The sequence below is a fragment of the Coregonus lavaretus genome (genome assembly GCF_964263955.1).
Source record: "Coregonus lavaretus genome assembly, chromosome: 37".
NCBI lineage: Eukaryota > Metazoa > Chordata > Actinopteri > Salmoniformes > Salmonidae > Coregonus > Coregonus lavaretus.
Genome location: NC_140024.1, coordinates 6,877,460 through 6,895,976, shown reverse-complemented (window position 1 = coordinate 6,895,976; position 18,517 = coordinate 6,877,460). Strand labels below are relative to the sequence as shown.

Here is an 18,517-nt window from a genome sequence, read left to right as displayed (position 1 = left end):
AGAATGGGAGATTAAAAAATGTCAGCTACCCACTGAAAACATCAATTGTCTTTCTTTATTCAAATGTTATATCATACCAGACACATATCATAAATTACACACAGGTCATGTAGACTAGAGGGGAAGTGTTTGCATTCTATCTAAAATTGGAGATTCTTATCAGCATTTGACTGTTAGATTAACTCCACCTGCCAAGAACTATTCAAACAGCACCCAATCATCAGTACATAGGCTACAGTCTGGGAAACACTACAATATGAGCTTTAAGTGTGTGGAGCCTCTCACTTAAACAGATATTATCTCTCGTTTGAGGCAACCACCTGGATTTCCCCCACATTCTATCACCGTGGGTAGTAGGCGCTAGACAAAAGAGGCGTGGGAGTAGGGATACGGGCGGTGGTTTTAAGAAGTCTGCTGGCACCTCATTGGCAGGCAGCCAGTCTCAATGTTCCCCACCCTGGAATAACAACTACAATACATACATGTGTAGTCATGATTGTGGCTGTGGTGACAATGAGGGCACGTAAATTCAGAGATGCCAAAAATATGTGATACCCAAGTGTAGTGAACTCAGCATTACAGGTCCAAAATACTATTAAATCTTTGTGTTTGCTGTGAATGTGGTACTATATCCTTTAGTGTGGCTTTAGGTGCTATAAAACCATTGACTGGAGTTTGTGGTGAGGCCCCAAATCACCCACATTGCCATAAAACCATTGACTTGTACAATAACAAGAGGAGGTCTCAGAGAAGGGGAGTCCCAGTGTCTTGGTTTGCATCCATCAAATCTTTAATAGGGTAAGACCTAAGACACGTGTGTGTGTGTGTGTGTGTGTGTGTGTGTGTGTGTGTGTGTGTGTGTGTGTGTGTGTGTGTGTGTGTGTGTGTGTGTGTGTGTGTGTGTGTGTGTGTGTGTGTGTGTGTGTGTGTGTGTGTGTGTGTGTGTGCGCGTGTGCGCGACACTAGGCACAATGCATCAGTGTTATTACCTTGGGGCGCCACGGCATTCCAGGGGTGAGGGAGGGAGAAAGGGTGTGAGGAGTGTAACAAAAGTATCTCGGAGCACAAGGCACCTGCTGTATTTGAGCCATAGCTGTGGGTGTGCAAGTGTATGAGGGGAGTCTACCTGATACTGTCTGAGATGATACGGAATGTTTGAAGCTTTGAGCTTCAGGGCACTAACGACTGAATAAAACCTCCTACAAATGACATGATGTTCAAAGAAAGGTCTGAGGAAGTGTAGCTCCCTTTAACACCAAGTCCACATCTTATTTATACTTTTTTATGATGACTTCTCTGCAGAAATGAAAGACAATATTTTCACAAGCGGGTAAAAGCAAAGCACATTTGTGTTTGATATTTGTTTATGAAAGGTTGAAGGTGAAAACCATAATTGCAGGATGTTGGATTCCAGACAGAGGCCGCCAAACCTATAAAGGAATACAGCTGAGCTGATTCATCAGTACCTATTGGTCTCCCAGTGAAAACTACACCAACATGCAATTTTAACATTTAACAAAGACCAATACTGTTTTACAAATCTTTAACAAATGAAAGACCTTCTATAACAGATGATAGGCATTTGTATGTCTGTGTGTGAGTGCTGAGGAACCATTGTGAAGTTGTTACCGCCTCTCTTTTTGACCACCTGACTGGCGCAGTTAATAGCCTACTACCTCACCACACAAACACACTATGTCCTAATGGTGAAAAAGCCTAATCATCAACCATCATAACCACTGTCTGGAGATTGGCAAAGAAATAATGACATTTGTTTCATTTTCCTCTTTGTCTGTCACGTGGAGGTGTGACACATTTCTGCTTCCCTTTTTAACTCCTGGGGTAGGCTGGACAGTTATTGGGGTGTCAGAGTGCATGCAGTGCTGGACGGACGCCAGTTGTGAAACTCAACTGTAGCCCCCTATACCTATATGTATTCTGTATTGTCCTATTCCCGATACCAACCACAAAAACAAGCGGCAGAGAATCAGCAGACACCTTTCATCACCAGTGAAGTGGGACGTATCCTTATCTCGTTGAGGGCAACAGCCATATAATAAAACGGGCAAATACTTCCACTCCACATATCAGACAAGTATACCTTTGTTAGCATGCTTTCTTCACATGCACGCATGCGCACACCCTCTTGTACAGACACACAAACACAGACAGCTGAAGAGAGAAGAGGAGCCAGGTGCTTTGTTTAACCCCCTCTACCTCATTCTCTCTCTCTCCGTCCTGTGAGAAGGTTTTTCATCTGAAAATGTGACTTGCCAAAATGTCAAATGTCAAAGTCAAAAGGTCTACAGGTAATTGTTACCCATGGTTAAACATTAACTTGGAACAATATCACCTTTGGCTAGCCTACTGCTGATAACCTTGGGGAAATAACAGAGCATAACAATAGAAATATGTAGACTCCCCAATGAAGTTCTCTAAGAAAACACACAGAAAGTGTAAGCTAGGAACACGTTATAGCCTAAAATCGATTGTATGGTGAATAGCCTATTTTCTATTCTTCTTGTAGAGAGAAAGCTCACAACACAGTGGCCCCTCCTCTTACCAAACACCCGCAGGCAGTCTAGCGCTCACATCTAGTCCGTGCTGACAGCTATTCCCCTAAGGAGACCTTTTCTATGTGGCTGTACTGTGTAGCACGGGTGCCAGTGTAATGTCGACGGTCTGAAGTGTCTGGAAGTCACGCGTTGCTGAGCTCATTTTCACACGCTGCTGTGGCTGTCTGAGTTTGGGGAAAGAATCCGGGTTTTTTCGCCTTCCACTTCACCCGGTCAGTTTCTGTTTCTGTCAATATATAGCAATTCCTAAGTCCGCGTGAGGAGTTGTGAAGAGCATCGCTTATAGGAGGACCTCTCATCTTTAGACATCGACGAAAAACCATAACCACCACTTTCAGCAGAGGCGCAGACGGGTTCCGACTGTGTAAAGGTAAAAAGAAACGAATGTAAACCCGTTTTTTACTGCACTAATCTGTGATATTCAATTTATTTCCTAATTTCACCATAACATGTGTGTAGCCTACCGGTTAATAAATTCAGACAATGAATGTATTGACAAAGCAGAGGCAGGTGACAAAGCAGAGGCAGGTGTTTCTGTATTTTAGGTTACCTCAGATTTGGCCTTCTTCACATTGTGCTAATTTAGGCTACAACCAGTTACAAACCAGTTCTTACGTTTGTGTTTTTTTTTTTTTTTTTCTGTTGTTGATTGTTATCAAGTCAAGGGAACATATTCCTTTCTTTGTCAGGTTAACCAATACAGTTGGCATACATAACTTGCTCTGAGGTATGTAGCAATTATTCAAAATTGTATCTGTTCTTACTTTTAGTAGGCGTATTACTTATTGCTATTATGAAATGCAGAATACAAGGATGAGGTGCTGCTAGTATTTATACCAAGGCTTGGGTGATGGGTGATGGTTTTGATGCAGTTTAATGTTTGTCCACTTGCTTGCCAGGTTGGCAACATACAACAGTTACTCTATCAGTATAAACCTTTTAACCAGTATATTATAATTGTTGCTATAAACATTGGGACAAAATGCCTTGCAAAGACTGCAAAGTTAAATAACTACTGGCTTCAACTAAATGCACCTTAGGAAAGGGGATATCTAGTCAGTTGCACAACTGGATGCATTCAAGCCAAATGTGCCTCCCGCATTCAACCCAACCCCTCTGAATCAGAGAGGTGTGGGGGGATGCCTTAATCGACATCATAGGCGCCCAGGGAGCAGTTGATGTTGGGGGTTAACAGCAGTGGTGGAAAAAGTACCCAATTGTCATACTTGAGTAAAAGTATAGATACCTTAATAGAAAGTTACTCAAGTGAAAGTCAGCCAGTAAAATACTACTTGAGTAAAAGTCTAAAAGTATTTGGTTTTAAATATACTTAAGTATCAAAAGTTAAAGTTAAAGTATAAATCACTTAAAATTCCTTATATTAAGCAAAGCAGGCGGCACCATTATATTGTTTTTAAAATGTACGGATAGCCAGGGGCACACTCCGACACTCAGAGATTATTTACAAAAGATGCATTGTGCTTAGTGAGTCCACCAGGCCAGAGGCAGTAGGGATGACCACGTGTTCTCTTGATAAGTGCGTGAATTTGACTATCTTCCTGTCCTGCTAAACATTCAATATGTAACGAGTACTTTTGGTTGTCAGGGAAAATTTATGGAGTAAAAAGTACAATATTTTCTTTAAGAATGTAGTGAAGTAAAAGTCAAAGTTGTCAAAAATACTTTAAAGTATTTTGACTTAAGTACTTTACACCACTGGTTAACAGCCTTGTTCAAGGGCAGAATGGCAGATTTTCACCTTGCCGGCTCGGTGATTCGAACCAGTAACCTTTTGGGTACTGGCCCAACTTTCTTACCTCTCTACAGACTATGCCCTGTCTATGGCGGGGGAGGTGGGGAGTTCTACTAAGCTATATGGAATTGTTTTAAGGTCATACCAAGGATCATTTAGCTATTTGAAGTATAAAAAAATATATAAGAAAGATCATGAAAATATATAGATATATTTTACCTGTATTTAACCCCATATTTTTGACACTATACTGTCTCCAAATATACTTCCATTAATGTTTTAAACTGGTACTGGGGACCTTTAGAGTCTTGTGAGGCCTATGGGCATCCTAGAGCAAAACAACTGACATCATATTAGTGTGTAGCACAAACTGTTCTGACGCTACAGACAGAAGTTGGCTGATCGGATGTACCATCGGATGTCTCATGGTCTGACAAACACCGCTCTAGCTCTGTCACCTTTCACCGCAGATGTGGTAGTGCAATATCAGCGGATTCAGTGGATTGAGAAGCATACAATGTAAAAAAAACAGATATCTCTAGCTTAAACTGATAGATTTTTGTTATGCTAATTAGATTTACGCAGGGGAGTGGACATCGACTCTAGTTTTTTTTTCCATGTTTGATTGACAAAAATGGCTTTGAAATGCTTACTGGGCCATGGCTTCCTCACAGAAGGAAGCAATATTAAAGTCATACTAAGTACTGGATGTACTGTATACCCCTAAATTAAATGTAGTAAATGTGAATATTTTTGGCATTTTCATCTTTGTTTTTGCCCTCTTGAAACAGCTGAGTTTCCTAGCTTTGCTTTCATCTCTGATCTGAACCAACTACTCTGCTCACCTGTTCATCTAAAATGCTGAACTCAGCTCTTTGAGGGGACACTGGTCAACATAGCTAAAGCAGATGCTGGACCATCATTTGACCCTTGAACTTTATTCACACTCAGTCTCTGTTTGGCTTAGGGCCTCAACAACAGAGCTTTTTTGGTCAACTCTGATGTCACGGACCAGGTCACATTTCTCCGCAATAGCGGGAGGTTTATGCTCTGTTTCCTCTTCTCAGACAAAAGGGGGTGAAGTAAAGCTTGTTGCATGTCTGTCTGACTCACCCTTTCTTTGACTGCTTTACCACTCAGAGCTATACTACTCTGAAGTGATATGCAGATGCTGTCAGTGACAGACAGGGTGAATCACTGTTGTTGAATACATACTGTAGCTTAAAGAAGAAAAGTTTGAACAAGAGTTCATGGCATAGCGGAAGTTTCAATTAAGGCCAAAATTTCACACATGCAGCATCTTTGAAACGAAAGGGTGAAAAGGGTGGGGGAAGTGTGATAAATTATTACAGTAAATAGTTCAAGTGTGTGTGTTTGTGTGTGCGTGCGTACGAATTTACCCCTGTCTCCTCAGAAGTATCGAAATGGAAACTGGAGTAGCTTAGACAATGATATGACTCATTCTTTACACCAAATTCATGCATTATGTGGCTAGCTACTGTACAACATGCTTTGGCCTTGAGCATTTATAACTGTCTGAACCGTGTCAACACACACACACACACACAAAGTTGAGAAGTGAAAAGGGACATTCTTTCACTGCATTGAGTCCCTCGGCTTGAACAATGGAGGGGGTGGGGCAGAGACTGGGTGGAGGTCAGGTTCGCCCTTCTCAAACAGAAGAGAACTGAGAACCCTGTGTGCACTTGTTGATTATGTGAAGTCTGATTATGTGGTGGGGGAGACTGTGCATTTCTTATAAGTATGGTTAAAGTATAGTCCACTGTATAATCCATAAAGACCATGCTGTTGACGATTGTCTGATATTTGACTTTGTCTTCATATACTTTCAAAAATGTGCTGTATTGCATTTACTCATAGACAAATAATCAAGGCCTCTCTTATTGTGCTCACTTTGTGCATAATAATAACACTACTGCTACACTGTTTTTGTACTTCATCTTGTTGGCAAATGATCTGATGCCCACTTTAGCAGTAATGTGACAGATAGGAAATGTGAGCAATACTGCTTGTTGTGAATAGGTCATGCAAGGGCAATAAAAATAATCTCAAAGTTTAGACCTGCCTGGTGGGTTGATGCGTACATCTTACTGGTATGTTCAGCAGAGTCTGTTTCACTTAGACTGGCAGTGGTATTCAAAGTCGGGGTCAAACTGCAGTGGGGTCGCCAAATTATTATTATTTTGTATTTATTTTTTAGGAACCAAAAATTAAGAGTACAGATTATTGTATAGGACAATATAAAAATGTTTTTGAGAAAGATAATTTGAAAAATAAAATGTTATTGAGTAAATTTATTTATTTGTTTCTTTTCATTTTGATAAGAGATGAAAATGTAAGGAATTGAAGGTTATTTGTTGATGTAAAAAAAGTTATGTAACTATTTTAAGGTTCTGTAATTACACTGTGTGCACAATTATTAGGCAAGTTGTATGTTTGAGGATTAATTTTATTATTGAACAACTACAGTGCTCTCGGTCAATCCAAAATGTTAATAAACCTCAAACCTGAACTATTAGTGTGCAGAATTATTATGCAACTAAATGAAAAACGAAATGTGCCCCATCTCACTTGTTTATTTTCATCTGTTAAATTGAGAATAATAAACAAACAACTCAACATTTACAAATAAACATTTCTGACGTTTCCAAAAAAAATCTGTGACCATTATAGCCACCCTTCTTTTCAATAACAGTCATAAGCCTTCCATCCATGGAGTCTGTCAGTTTCTTGATCTGTTGATGATCAACTGTTTGTCCAGCAGCAACCACAGCCTCCCAGACACTGGTCAGAGAGGCGTACTGTTTTCCTTCACCGTAAATCGACCGTTTAAGAAGGGACCACAAGTTCTCAATAGGGTTTAGGTCAGGTGAGGAAGGGGGCCATGTCATTATTCTTTCATCTTTAAGGCCTTTACTGGCTAGCCACGCAGTGGAGTGGGGTGGGGTCGCGAGAAGTTCTTATGAAAAAAAATGGGGACCCCAGAAATTCTGGGGGAAAATATGGGGTCCCCGCTGAAAAAGTTTGAATACCACTGAGTTAGAGCATGTTACTGCAGTCCCCCTCATGCCCCAGTGAAAGAAGACAAACTGCTGCTGCTGCCAAAACGAGAGACTGTACAACAAAACCGTAGTATAGCTTATCAGTAGTTTGATCTGTTTGCCAAGGGGGCCACGCTCAGAGAGGAAGAAAGAGTGGTTGGAAATGGAGAAGCTTAGTATTGCAGATGTGTGTGACCAGACCCAATTGTGTTAGATTATGTGTGAGATATGTTCTGAGCAAAGTACAAATATTGTGTAGGGAAGCAGGATCGGTAAAGACTTATAAACCCCACTCAGAGGAGAAAAGGGTGTGGAAATTGAGAAGTTCCTCAACACGTGAAACTACGGGGAAGTCACACCTTATTAAAAATACACTTTTGATGCTACTCTCACAACACAAAGAGGAAACACAGAGACCACAATCTAGACATATAGAAAATGACATTCATTGTTCGGTTTGTGACATCTCTCATATGATATCATCATATGATGATGTTTTTACAGTAGGCCTATTCTGGGATCAATTGATGTCTCACTTGTGTTGGTGCTCACACTCATTACATAAGAAAAAAATGTTTGCCTTCACTCGTAGGAAACCTTTCTGTGTTAACATTTAGCTCAGTGCTTGTTTGTGTGTAGCATTTGCAGGTGACAGGTTTCTGATGTATGTTGTACGTAATCTGTCTACTCCACAAACCCCACTTGACTGTGGTTCAACGGCTGAGTGCAGTTTTTGTTTGACTTCTGTTATGGAGACGTGCAGTTTTCCCACAGAAACCAAAGCATGTAGCCAATAGCTTAATCATGGGTTGCACTTCCATCATTCGGTTGCGTAGGGCCATAAACGTTCTAAAGCTACTGTCCACCATATTGGTGCCCAAAAGTTGACTGATGCCCAGTCATTCTGAAAGGGGACTAATGACTGTTTTGTCTAAATTAAGATTGCATTGCTAAAGTAGGCAAATAATGTGTAGGAAACAACTTTGCCATCATTATCATGTCGTCAAATTTACTTTAGAGAGATGGCAATGTTGCCATTAGCTAGCAAAGTTTGTCAAAAATAGCTAGCATTGTTAACGTTAGCTAGCTAAAATCCTGTCCTATCCCCTCAATCTTAGGGCCTGTTTACACTACACTACTTTGACGACACAAACTAGTCCCAGGAAATATACTTTTGTATATTTAGACAGATCTCTAGACAGATCTAGATTCAAATCTTTCTTCAAGAGATGTCTCCAACACGTCCTCCTGAGATAGTATGGGAGATATCTACACCACATACGCCCCTCTGAGTCCTACAGCATAAAGATAATGTCCCTGCAAGAATGACCTTAATACCAGTAGAAAGCATTTTTGCTCTGTTAGCCAAATTGTAAATTAAAGGCTTTAAAAATATCCACAAAAATATTTGTGAATAATATCATTGCATTAATCAAGTGTGCAACACTATGCACAATATGGTTTAGATGAGAAGCTCCTGTATATTTTGAATTGGTATCCTTATTTTGTTTGTCTATATACTATGGTATTTACGGTATTTGTTAATAGCTGCACTCACACAGGAAGCAGTAATGTGGCTTTGGCCACACCACATCTGAGGCTAGTGTGAACAGAAAAGTTGTCAATCTGATGTTGAAGAGAGATAGATCTCACTAAACATATTTTACTAATATAGCGAAATCCACCCTTAGCTAGCTTCCATGTAGCGGTGTAGCTAACTACTGGAACTACACACTGTTTTTGCAAAAATAAAATAATATGTGGGTGAAGTAGGCAAGAATTTCCTTTCTTTCTCGGCATCGGACCTGCATAATTCTTACTTGAAACATAGTTTTTGTGTTTATTAGGCTAAATTAAACATTCTGTTACATTTGACACATATCTGTACAATTACTTCCAGGGGCGATTCTCTCATTATTTACCCTGTCTTCTCTAAACAACACATCTCCTAGACACCATTCCTGTTCTTAGATACACTTATTCTTCATTCAAAAGAGTTCTTCAGCTGTCCCCATAGGATAACCCTTTTTGGTTCCAGGTAGAACCCTTTTGGGTTCCATGTAGAAACTATTCTACATGGAACCCAGCATGTAGAAACTGTTCTACATGGAACCCAGAAGGGTTCTACCTGCAACCAAAAAGGGTTCTTCAAAGGGTTCTCCTATGGGGACAGCCGAATAACCATTTTGGAACCCTTTTTTGTAAGAGTGTAGCTTGGTAAACTATATTTTGAGAGTAGCTTCCATAACACTTTAACTTGTACACATGTAGGGGTCACTTGTCTGCTACTACAGCTCAGTTGGAATTGAAAAAAATAGTGTGGCGTGTCTGTGGTAAGACACGTAAAGTAGATCACCATGGCAGCAGCCACAGGGGTTTTACACATCTTCTGCAGAATAGCTAATGCAATATAAAAGGGAATTAGTGTGAATACAGTGAATTAGCATTGCATTCATTGGTAAGTCTGCATCTATGAGACCTCAGAACACACACTTGTCATTGAAGACTCAGTGAATACAAGACACCGTGAATGGTGTCTGTGTGACTGTTGGAAGGAAAAGAGTGTTCTCATTGATAAGAACTCAAGAAAGGACACTGAATGTATTTTTAGGACTGAGCAAATGTTTTTATGATAAGGAAATTGTTAATGATAAAAAAAATGAAGAATAAGTGTATCTAAGAACAGGAATGGTGTCTAGGAGATGTGTTGTTTAGAGAAGACAGGGTAAATAATGAGAGAATCGCCCCTGGAAGGAATTGTACAGATATGTGTTTGACAGAGTGACTGCAATCGCCCTGGGACAGATATATCCTGCTTTTCACAGAGAGAAGAAGTGTCTGGAACACTCATTAAAGTTGAGCAGTATTCATGTTTTACAACTGTGTTGTTCTTCTTGCCGTTTTATAGAGGTCAAAGGTGAAACCATACAGTAACAATGGGGCCCAACCAGGGGTTTGGAGGGACCCTGTGGATGATCTTTCTCATTGCCCTCTTTGCATCAGGTAAATTAACATTTTATTTGCAATGGTCTACAAATAAAGCAAAATACTGTATGAGCGGGATTGATGCTGCAGTGCATAGACTGTTTCTTTAAAATTCAAAAAGTTAAACATAAATCATTCTCAAAAACTATTGTCCAAACAGGATCAGGGGAAAACGACAGGGACTTCAAAATGTGTGGAACATGGCGCCATGGCAACGGGCTCTTAACTCTGGCTCACGATTTGAAAAGGGGCTGTGGCACCATCACCATCTCAGCCAATGAGAGCTTCCTGTCCATCCGAGGTGAGATAACGGCCCAATGTGAGACCTCTTCTGTCATCAAGCTGGATCCGAGCCCAGAGGCAAGAGAGAGCCCCTTCTGTGTGTACTGGGAGCCCCTTCTGGACCAGCTCTGGGTAGAGGTGAATGGACAGAACCACACTCTGTGCTGGCCGTCTGGTCTACAGGATAACTGCTGCACTGACCTGTCCCAAGGCGGAAACAAAGGGACTGCGATATACGGGATACTCAACGCGACACAACGGGATGATATCATAAGTTACCAAACACACCCAGCCTATGAGTTTTTTGGCGGAATTGTCAACTGCAGTAAGCAACACTTTGGGTTATCTTGTCAGTTATATTGTCTGATGAGGAAATCAACTTTAATAAGTTATTGTTAATCTAAGTACATTTTGGGTGTGTTATACAATCTTGAAAATATAAATACTAGACTGCTTCTGCTCCTTTCAGAAAACAAGTTTTGTGATGAGGCGAGTCATGGATCTGGTGATAAGGTGAACATGTACGTTTTACCTCTTTATTTTGAATTACATCCCTCCATGTCATCTCTTGAACTCCTTTATCCTCTATGGCTATGCCTATTGAGTTGACTAACCAGCATGACAAAATGTTGTTGTAAACATGCTCGGGCAGTAGTGAAGTATGATGTCATCCATTATGAGTGAGCCGCAGAGCTTAGGCCACAAACAGAACATTTAGCTCAGTGTGATTTAACAAAACATCCATCTATTGCACACCAGTTTCTATATCACTATCACATGCCCAAAGGTAATGTCTATACTGTATGTAATACATAGAAACTACCTGTATGAGATAAAGTGGGTTGTAAATACTGTGTCTGTATTGGTCTGTAGGATAGAGGAGACAGTGATGAGGTCCAAGGTGCTGGGGAACATTGTGCTGCCCTGTGCCCTGAGCTCTGTGGTGGAGATGAAGGAAGGCTTTCAGGGCTACAACATCATTCTGCCTGTAAGACCACACACGCGCACATACACACATAATGTTATATGATTATACATTTAGTCATTTAGCAGACGCTCTTATCCAGAGCGACTTACAGGAACAATTAGGGTTAAGTGCCTTGCTCAAGGGCACATCAAAATATTTTTCACCTAGTTGGCTCGGGGATTAGAACCAGCGACCTTTCGGTTACTGGCACAACGCTCTTACCCACTAAGCTACCTGCCGCCCCATTATTATAACTAACTTGTGTGTTGGTGTTGTGCAGGTGCCTCGAGGAGTTCCTCCTCAAATGATTCCATCAGTTCACCTGCCTTCTTGTCTGAAACCTCCAGAAAAGCAAAAGGTCAAGGTTGTCTGCACGTACTTCAAATACAGTACCTTATTCCAGGTAAGAGCCAATGGGTTTTCCACTTGGCTGCTACCCTAGTCAATGTAAACTGTACATTACAGTTTACACTAAAGCACCAAAACATTTGTAATCCAAGACTGGATTTAATCTGTGTCCATAGATTATGAAATGTAGTTGTGATTCTGGTTGTTGTGTGTTCACAGGGGAGTTCTAAGGCGGACCCGAATGACATCAGGATTCTAGAAGATGTGGTGGGAATCACTGTGGAGAATGAGATCATCACAAACCTTCCAGAGCCAATCAGGATTGGTTTCCATCATTCTGTCATACCAGTAAGTGTGTGTGTGTGTCTTAGTTTTAGACTTGAAGCACGCCGTTTTCTTCCCTTGATGTATTTTAATGTCTCAAACTCTCCGAGCACAAACCACTTCAAAAGCCCAAAAGAAAACAATGTGAAAGATTTGTAGAAAAATATATGTCTGCTTCATCTCAGAATTAGTCACTCTAGCAATTGTACTGTAGCAAGTAGCTTTTTATTCAATACTGTACATCACAGGGGTGTTGGCACAGAGGACAGTAGACATGGATCCTTTAACAGTTATACAGTTAGAGTAAAGCTAACTTTATGTTGGATGGTTGTAGTGTTTAGTGTTTCTGGACTTTATCTCAGCATGGTCTTACTGTTATCACTTTTAGAGATTTTGATTGATACAGTTGCATCAGTTAAATTGAAACTGTTGTATTCAGGTTATTGCACACTTGATCCTTTCTGTTCTGACTCAGTGTGTGAGTCAGTCAACAGTAACACTTGTAAAATATGATTGAAGCTAATCTTGCATGCCAGACAGATATACAGTATTCGGGATGTGTTGTTCAGTATCCAGGTCACCATCTAGTAGTGAATTAAATAAGTCCCTACTTGCCTCTCACATCCCTTTTGTAACTTTTCTTTTTCAGACAACTCACTCAAGAACATGTGTTTCGTGGGACACAAAGAAAGGTTTGTAAAGAAGCATGTTTAAACTTGGTTGCAATAATAGCGTACTTATTTGTATTAATATTATTTGTATTGAATATAGAGGATGTTTATTAAGGATTATAACCTGGGTCGCTGATTGGCTGAAAGCTTATAAATTATAGTTTGAATCCTGGATGCTGATTGGCTGAAAGCTGTGGTATATCAGACAATATACCACAGGTATGACACAAAATTACTTGTTTACTGTTCTAATTATGTTGGTAACCAGTTTATAATAGCAATAAGGCACATCGGGGGTTTGTTGTATTTGGCCAATATACCACGGCTAATGGTTGTATCCAGGCACTTCGCATTGCGTCGTGCCTAAGAACAGCCCTTAGCTGTTAATATGGCCATATACCACACCCCCTTGGGCCTTAATGCTTAATTATGCAGTGTTAGCATTTCCAGGCCTTGCTAAGGTCATCGGTATTGGTTTAATTGTTGCAGATCCAGCAGAGGTCACATGGAAAAAGGAAGGTTGTGAGACCATACAGAAAGGTGCAGAGGACACAGAGTGCCGCTGTAATCATCTCACATACTTCGCCATCCTAGTGGTGAGCGATAACCTCTATCTAGAATATTTTCATGGGCAATCATTTGAATAAATCAATAACAACTAATCTCAAGTAGATTGGTAATAGTAGGCCTAAACTTGGTTTTGTCTTCTATTCACCTCAGCAATTGGAACCACGACCAGTGCGCCATCTGGAGGCTCTAACTGCCATTACATCAATTGGCTGCGCTGCCTCTACTTTGAGCTGTGTTGTCCTCGTCGTCTTCCTTAACAAACAGAGGTACTTCTCCTTACATGCAATAGTCTGTCTCCCTGCAGCCTGTCCTACCCGTAATATCTCCTACCAGGCCTCAACATGTGACAATACTTCCTAATCATGTTGTGTAAATATCTCAGAGTTCATGGGAAATTCCTAAATGTCTTTCAAAAACAAGATATGAGTGATATGTTTCGTAACAATTACCCACTCTCTCTTTGTCTATCTATTTCTCTCCCTCCAACCCTCCCTCCCTCCCTCTCATTCACTTTCTATCCTCTTCTTGCACTGTGGCAGGAGAGCAAAGGACCCGTCCACTGCGGTCCATCGGGGTCTGGCCATGGCACTGTTCCTTCTTAGCCTCCTCTTCTTCCTGACAGGGACTGTGGCCAACGTGGGAGGGAACAAGGCATGCTGGGTTTTTGGGGCGGCTCTCCACTATGCTCTGCTCAGTTCCTTCTCCTGGATGTTTATTGAAGTGTTACACACCTTTTGGTTGGTCTACATGGTGTTCAGCCCCTCCCCCAATCATTACGTCTGGCACCTGGTTGGCTTTGGTGAGTGGAAACATACACAAATAATTGGTTTATATTCCATTGCCTATTGTTGGTAGATGAATACAATTGACTTGAATACACCTTTAAGCCATTGACTGTTACTATAATTGTGATCCTCTGTCCAGGTCTCCCAGCTGTTCCTGTCATTGTACTGCTTGCCATTGGAAAAGTATATGGTGTGATAGAGGTTCTGTCCAGTGATGATGTCAGCAACCCCTACTTGATGTAAGTGCACTTTGGATCTACTGCACCTGTAAGATGAACAGTAGATAAAGTTTTGACATTTGACTGAGGTGATGAGTAAGTTAGCCCAGTGATTCATGCTTTTTCACCATGGTCTTCTAGGTGCTGGATGGATGTTTCTCCAGGCTCTGTTGGCCTACTAGCCCATTACTTCATCAACCTGACCTTCCTGGCTGTAGTGGTCCTCTCTGGTCTGATCATGCTATTCCTGGTCCTGAGAAAGATCCAGAGCCGAGACGAGTGGAGGAAGAACAAGGTGGCGTTCCTCAGTATCTGGGGTCTCAGCTGCCTGTTCGGGACCACATGGAGCCTGGGATTCCTGGACTTTGGACAGCTCTCTGAGTTCATCCCCATCCTCTTCTGCATCCTCAACTCCCTACAGGGTAGGTCCACCTCTGTTGAGTCTATCAAAAGGTTAATATGGTCACATGACCAGAGGAGGCTGTCAGAGCCAACCGTCCATTGTGTTGCTTCGAAACAATGCCCTGTAAAAGTGTTCTGTTTCAACAGCGTATCAGGAGAAAACCTCCCTGCAACCAGTTTCCGTTTGTATTCACTAGCTAGTAGCTACATGCTTAAATTAGAAGCTGGTGTATAGCTCTGTCTGCTAGAAGTTCACAAAAAAGCTGCACTTTATTGCTGGTGTGACCTTTTTAAAATACCTATATGGATTTGTTTCCATGTAATTTGCTTCACTACTGTTGGAATAAGTGACATTCAACAAGCATTTAGCTGTTACAGATATCTTAGAATGATGTTGATTATAGGCTGTTTTGAATTCAGAATCTAATTCTGGAGCATAGATTCTAGCTTCTGTAATGTATTATTGGTCCATCACAGAATAATCTGAAACATTGTGTGGTCTGTCCCATAGGTTTCTTCCTGATGCTCCGATTCTATATTCTTGAGCGGATGCGGAAACAGTCTAGTTTGAATGGTAGCAGTAGTACAGCATCATCCACCAGGCAACACATGCTGCAGGAGAAGAGCTGAGCTGGGGTACCCCTCTTTTTGTAGGGTAAAGGAGGAGCAATGTACCAAACTCTGTCACTCAGAACATTCCAACTCTGGGGTTGAGATTCAGAATATTGCAATGTACAAGCCATTTCCATACACATATCTGAGTGACTGTAAAGAACGACTGTCAAAATTAAAGCTAAAGTCTGCATAAGGTGAAACAGCGCCACTGGTCGTCCGCATTTGTTATTCTTTTTGTTTTTGAAACGGGGCAGAGATGCATCCTGCATCTTGATAAAAAAATATAATAGTACTCTGCTGATCTATCTCATGTGCAATGAAAAAAATGGGTGTTCGTTGTTTGAAGTAACGTCTTTGTTGTTGTAATATTGCAAACGGATGTGGCAGTTTCACCACTACGGATCTCAGCTTTAAGCCCCAGGGCGACCCTTGATAAGCTTGTTTTATTCTGTGTAAGCTTATTATTTCATAGATATCAGTCATTTCAAACTTTTGAAGTAGCACTTTAGTTTCTTAGCCTTGTCGTTTACCCATTAATCATGTAGAATCCCATATGTAAGAAACTTTCATACATAGTTTTCCAGAGAATGGCAGCCCATACATCAGTAATATGAACGTTAGAAGAAGTTAGAAGAAACTGAAATGTGCTGTATGGGAGACATTTCAATTAAGATTGTGGATATTGGTAGGTGATTTGTAATTTACAATGTCTCTAAAACTATGTATGACTAACTGTTTCAGTGAGTTTTCCATCTACTTCACTCAGAAAAGGACTCATAGAAGTAGCATGTCTGCTGTCTTTCAGATGATGGCCTATGACATTTGGTTGAAGTTGGCAACTTGCTCTATTCTGTGTCAGACACACTGTATATTCAGATCATAGTTACTGGACTATGTTTTGCACTTTATTTTTTCACTTGTACAGAGATGTATTTTTAGAAAACATGACTGGTTGTGTCACTGCCATTATTGTGTGTATATATTTTGTAACTTTTGAAAACGTATTGTAATATTGTATTTGTATATTTGTGTGGATGTAAATGTATGTTGCTTCAATAAAAGTTTACTGTATAAGAAAAGAACACAAGGACCTTAGTTTGAATGTATAACTACAAAAATATGTAATAATTGATATCTCTACAATTCATAAGTGAAATACCTGCATTGTATACAACTACAATGAGTGTACAAAACATGAGGAACACCTGCTCTTTCCATGACATAGACTGACCAGTTGAATCCAGGTGAAAGCTATGATCCCTTATTGATGTCACCTGTTAAATCCACTTCAATCAGTGTAGATGAAGGGGAGGAGACAGGTTAAAGAAGGATTTTTAAGCCTTGAGAAATGGATTGTGAATGGGCAAGGCAAAATATTTAAGTGCCTTTGAATGGGGTATGGTAGTAGGTGCCAGACGCACTGGTTTGAGTGTGTCAAGTACTGCAACGCTGCTGGGTTTTTCGTGCTCAACAGTTTCCTGTGTGTATCAATAATGGTCCACCACCCAAAGAACATCCAGCCAACTTGACACAACTGTGGGAAACATTGGAGTCAACATGGGCCAGCATCCCTGTGGAACAATTTTTTTTCACCTTGTAGTCCATGCCCTGACAAATTGAGGCTGTTCTGAGGGCAAAAGTGGGTGCAACTCAATATTACGATGATGTTCCTAATATTTGGTGCACTCAGTGTATGTTGACGCTGTAGCTCTGGTTTACAGTAAATTGCAGAGGTTCCAAGGAAAACACTGAGTGTATCATGATTGCTCAGTTGCAGAATGATTACAGTGACAGTGTGGAAACTTGCACAACAGGGTTTTTACGTGGCCACACACTGGGTTACTTTCAGAGTGACAGGGAGCAGGGTAAATGCACTGTAAAAACACATGATGGACAAGGGTGGAGGAGAATGAGGAAGTAAGCCATCAAACTGATACTTATGTCTCTTTTAGCCTGTCAATGAGATGTCCATTCTTAAGTAGAGGATTTACTATATTTAGCCTACATTATAATTTACTGTTACCAGACTTAGATACAGCAAACTAATTGTGTCCACACCATCTCCCTGTGTTTTTAATACACAAAGCCAGGTGTGAGTAAAACATAGTGTTTAACAAGACACAGTCCTCTTTTCATACCCACAAACATTTCAACCTACCCATTGTGGACTCATCCATTGTAGCCTATTGTTAAAAAGGTAACACCCTAACCACATCTTAAAGTAAACGGAATCAGCACTAAAGATAGACACATAGGCCATGCTGTTCTCTATTTCTGTTTCACACCTCCATCACCTGTCTACCTCATCAGTCCCAACAAATATCACTTCCTCTGTGTCTGAGTCATCAAAGCCAGTCATAAACTCATCACATGGAGAAAATGATGATCCAAGTCAGATAGATTCAAATCAAAGATGTGTATGATGAGCCCAGAGATGACCACTTCCATGAGCATTGTGACTATTGCGCACCATTTCCCCTTATAAACTCTCTCACGTTGCTAAAGACAGTCGGACACCGACTTATAAAACATTGTAAAAGTGAATGTCTACGCATTTAATGGCTGAAACATATTAATGGCTCAGCCATATCCACTCCCAGGTAGCTCATTACAGTAATGTCGATATTTTCTCTACCTTTGAGTATTTTAGTTATTAAGGCTAATATGGCTGTATCACTTCCCTGTTCTCCAGACCAGAGCTGTGTTCGAATACATAAATTAACATACTGTACACTACATACTTAATATATACTACATACTCCATTTACGTCACAAATAGTATGGTTAGTGGGGTTAGTATGAGTATTCGAACTCAGCTCAGGAGATTGGCTAGGGGGTGGCGCGCGTGCCACCTTAGGAGCGCGAGTTTGAGAACGAGCGAAATAGCAATGGCGTCTTTTTGTAGGCACTAACTCCGCCATGGTTCGTTGGACAAAGCCTATGTGGAAATATATGGCGT

General features: G+C 40.7%; 1 protein-coding gene across 1 annotated transcript; it reads left to right on the top strand.

The window, feature by feature from the left end:
• Positions 1-2,616: 2,616 nt before the first annotated feature.
• On the top strand, positions 2,617-16,630 carry LOC311111233 (adhesion G-protein coupled receptor G5-like). The gene is made up of 14 exons (XM_084153948.1): positions 2,617-2,946; positions 10,300-10,394; positions 10,537-10,983; positions 11,128-11,179; positions 11,532-11,646; positions 11,906-12,028; positions 12,193-12,321; positions 12,947-12,989; positions 13,458-13,564; positions 13,689-13,804; positions 14,078-14,337; positions 14,463-14,562; positions 14,683-14,963; positions 15,455-16,630. Exons 2-14 carry the CDS (start codon positions 10,328-10,330, stop codon positions 15,571-15,573), a joined length of 1,959 nt encoding a protein of 652 aa, XP_084010074.1. The 5' UTR covers positions 2,617-2,946; positions 10,300-10,327; the 3' UTR covers positions 15,574-16,630.
• The last annotated feature ends 1,887 nt before the right edge of the window (positions 16,631-18,517 follow it).

Coding starts and splice junctions, on each gene's coding strand:
- LOC311111233 (XM_084153948.1), top strand. CDS start 10,328: ATGGGGCCCAACCAGGGGTTTGGAGGGACCCTGTGGATGATCTTTCTC. Junction 11,180..11,531: donor TCTGGTGATAAGGTGAACAT/GTACGTTTTACC, acceptor ATTGGTCTGTAG/GATAGAGGAGACAGTGATGA. Junction 11,647..11,905: donor GCTACAACATCATTCTGCCT/GTAAGACCACAC, acceptor GGTGTTGTGCAG/GTGCCTCGAGGAGTTCCTCC.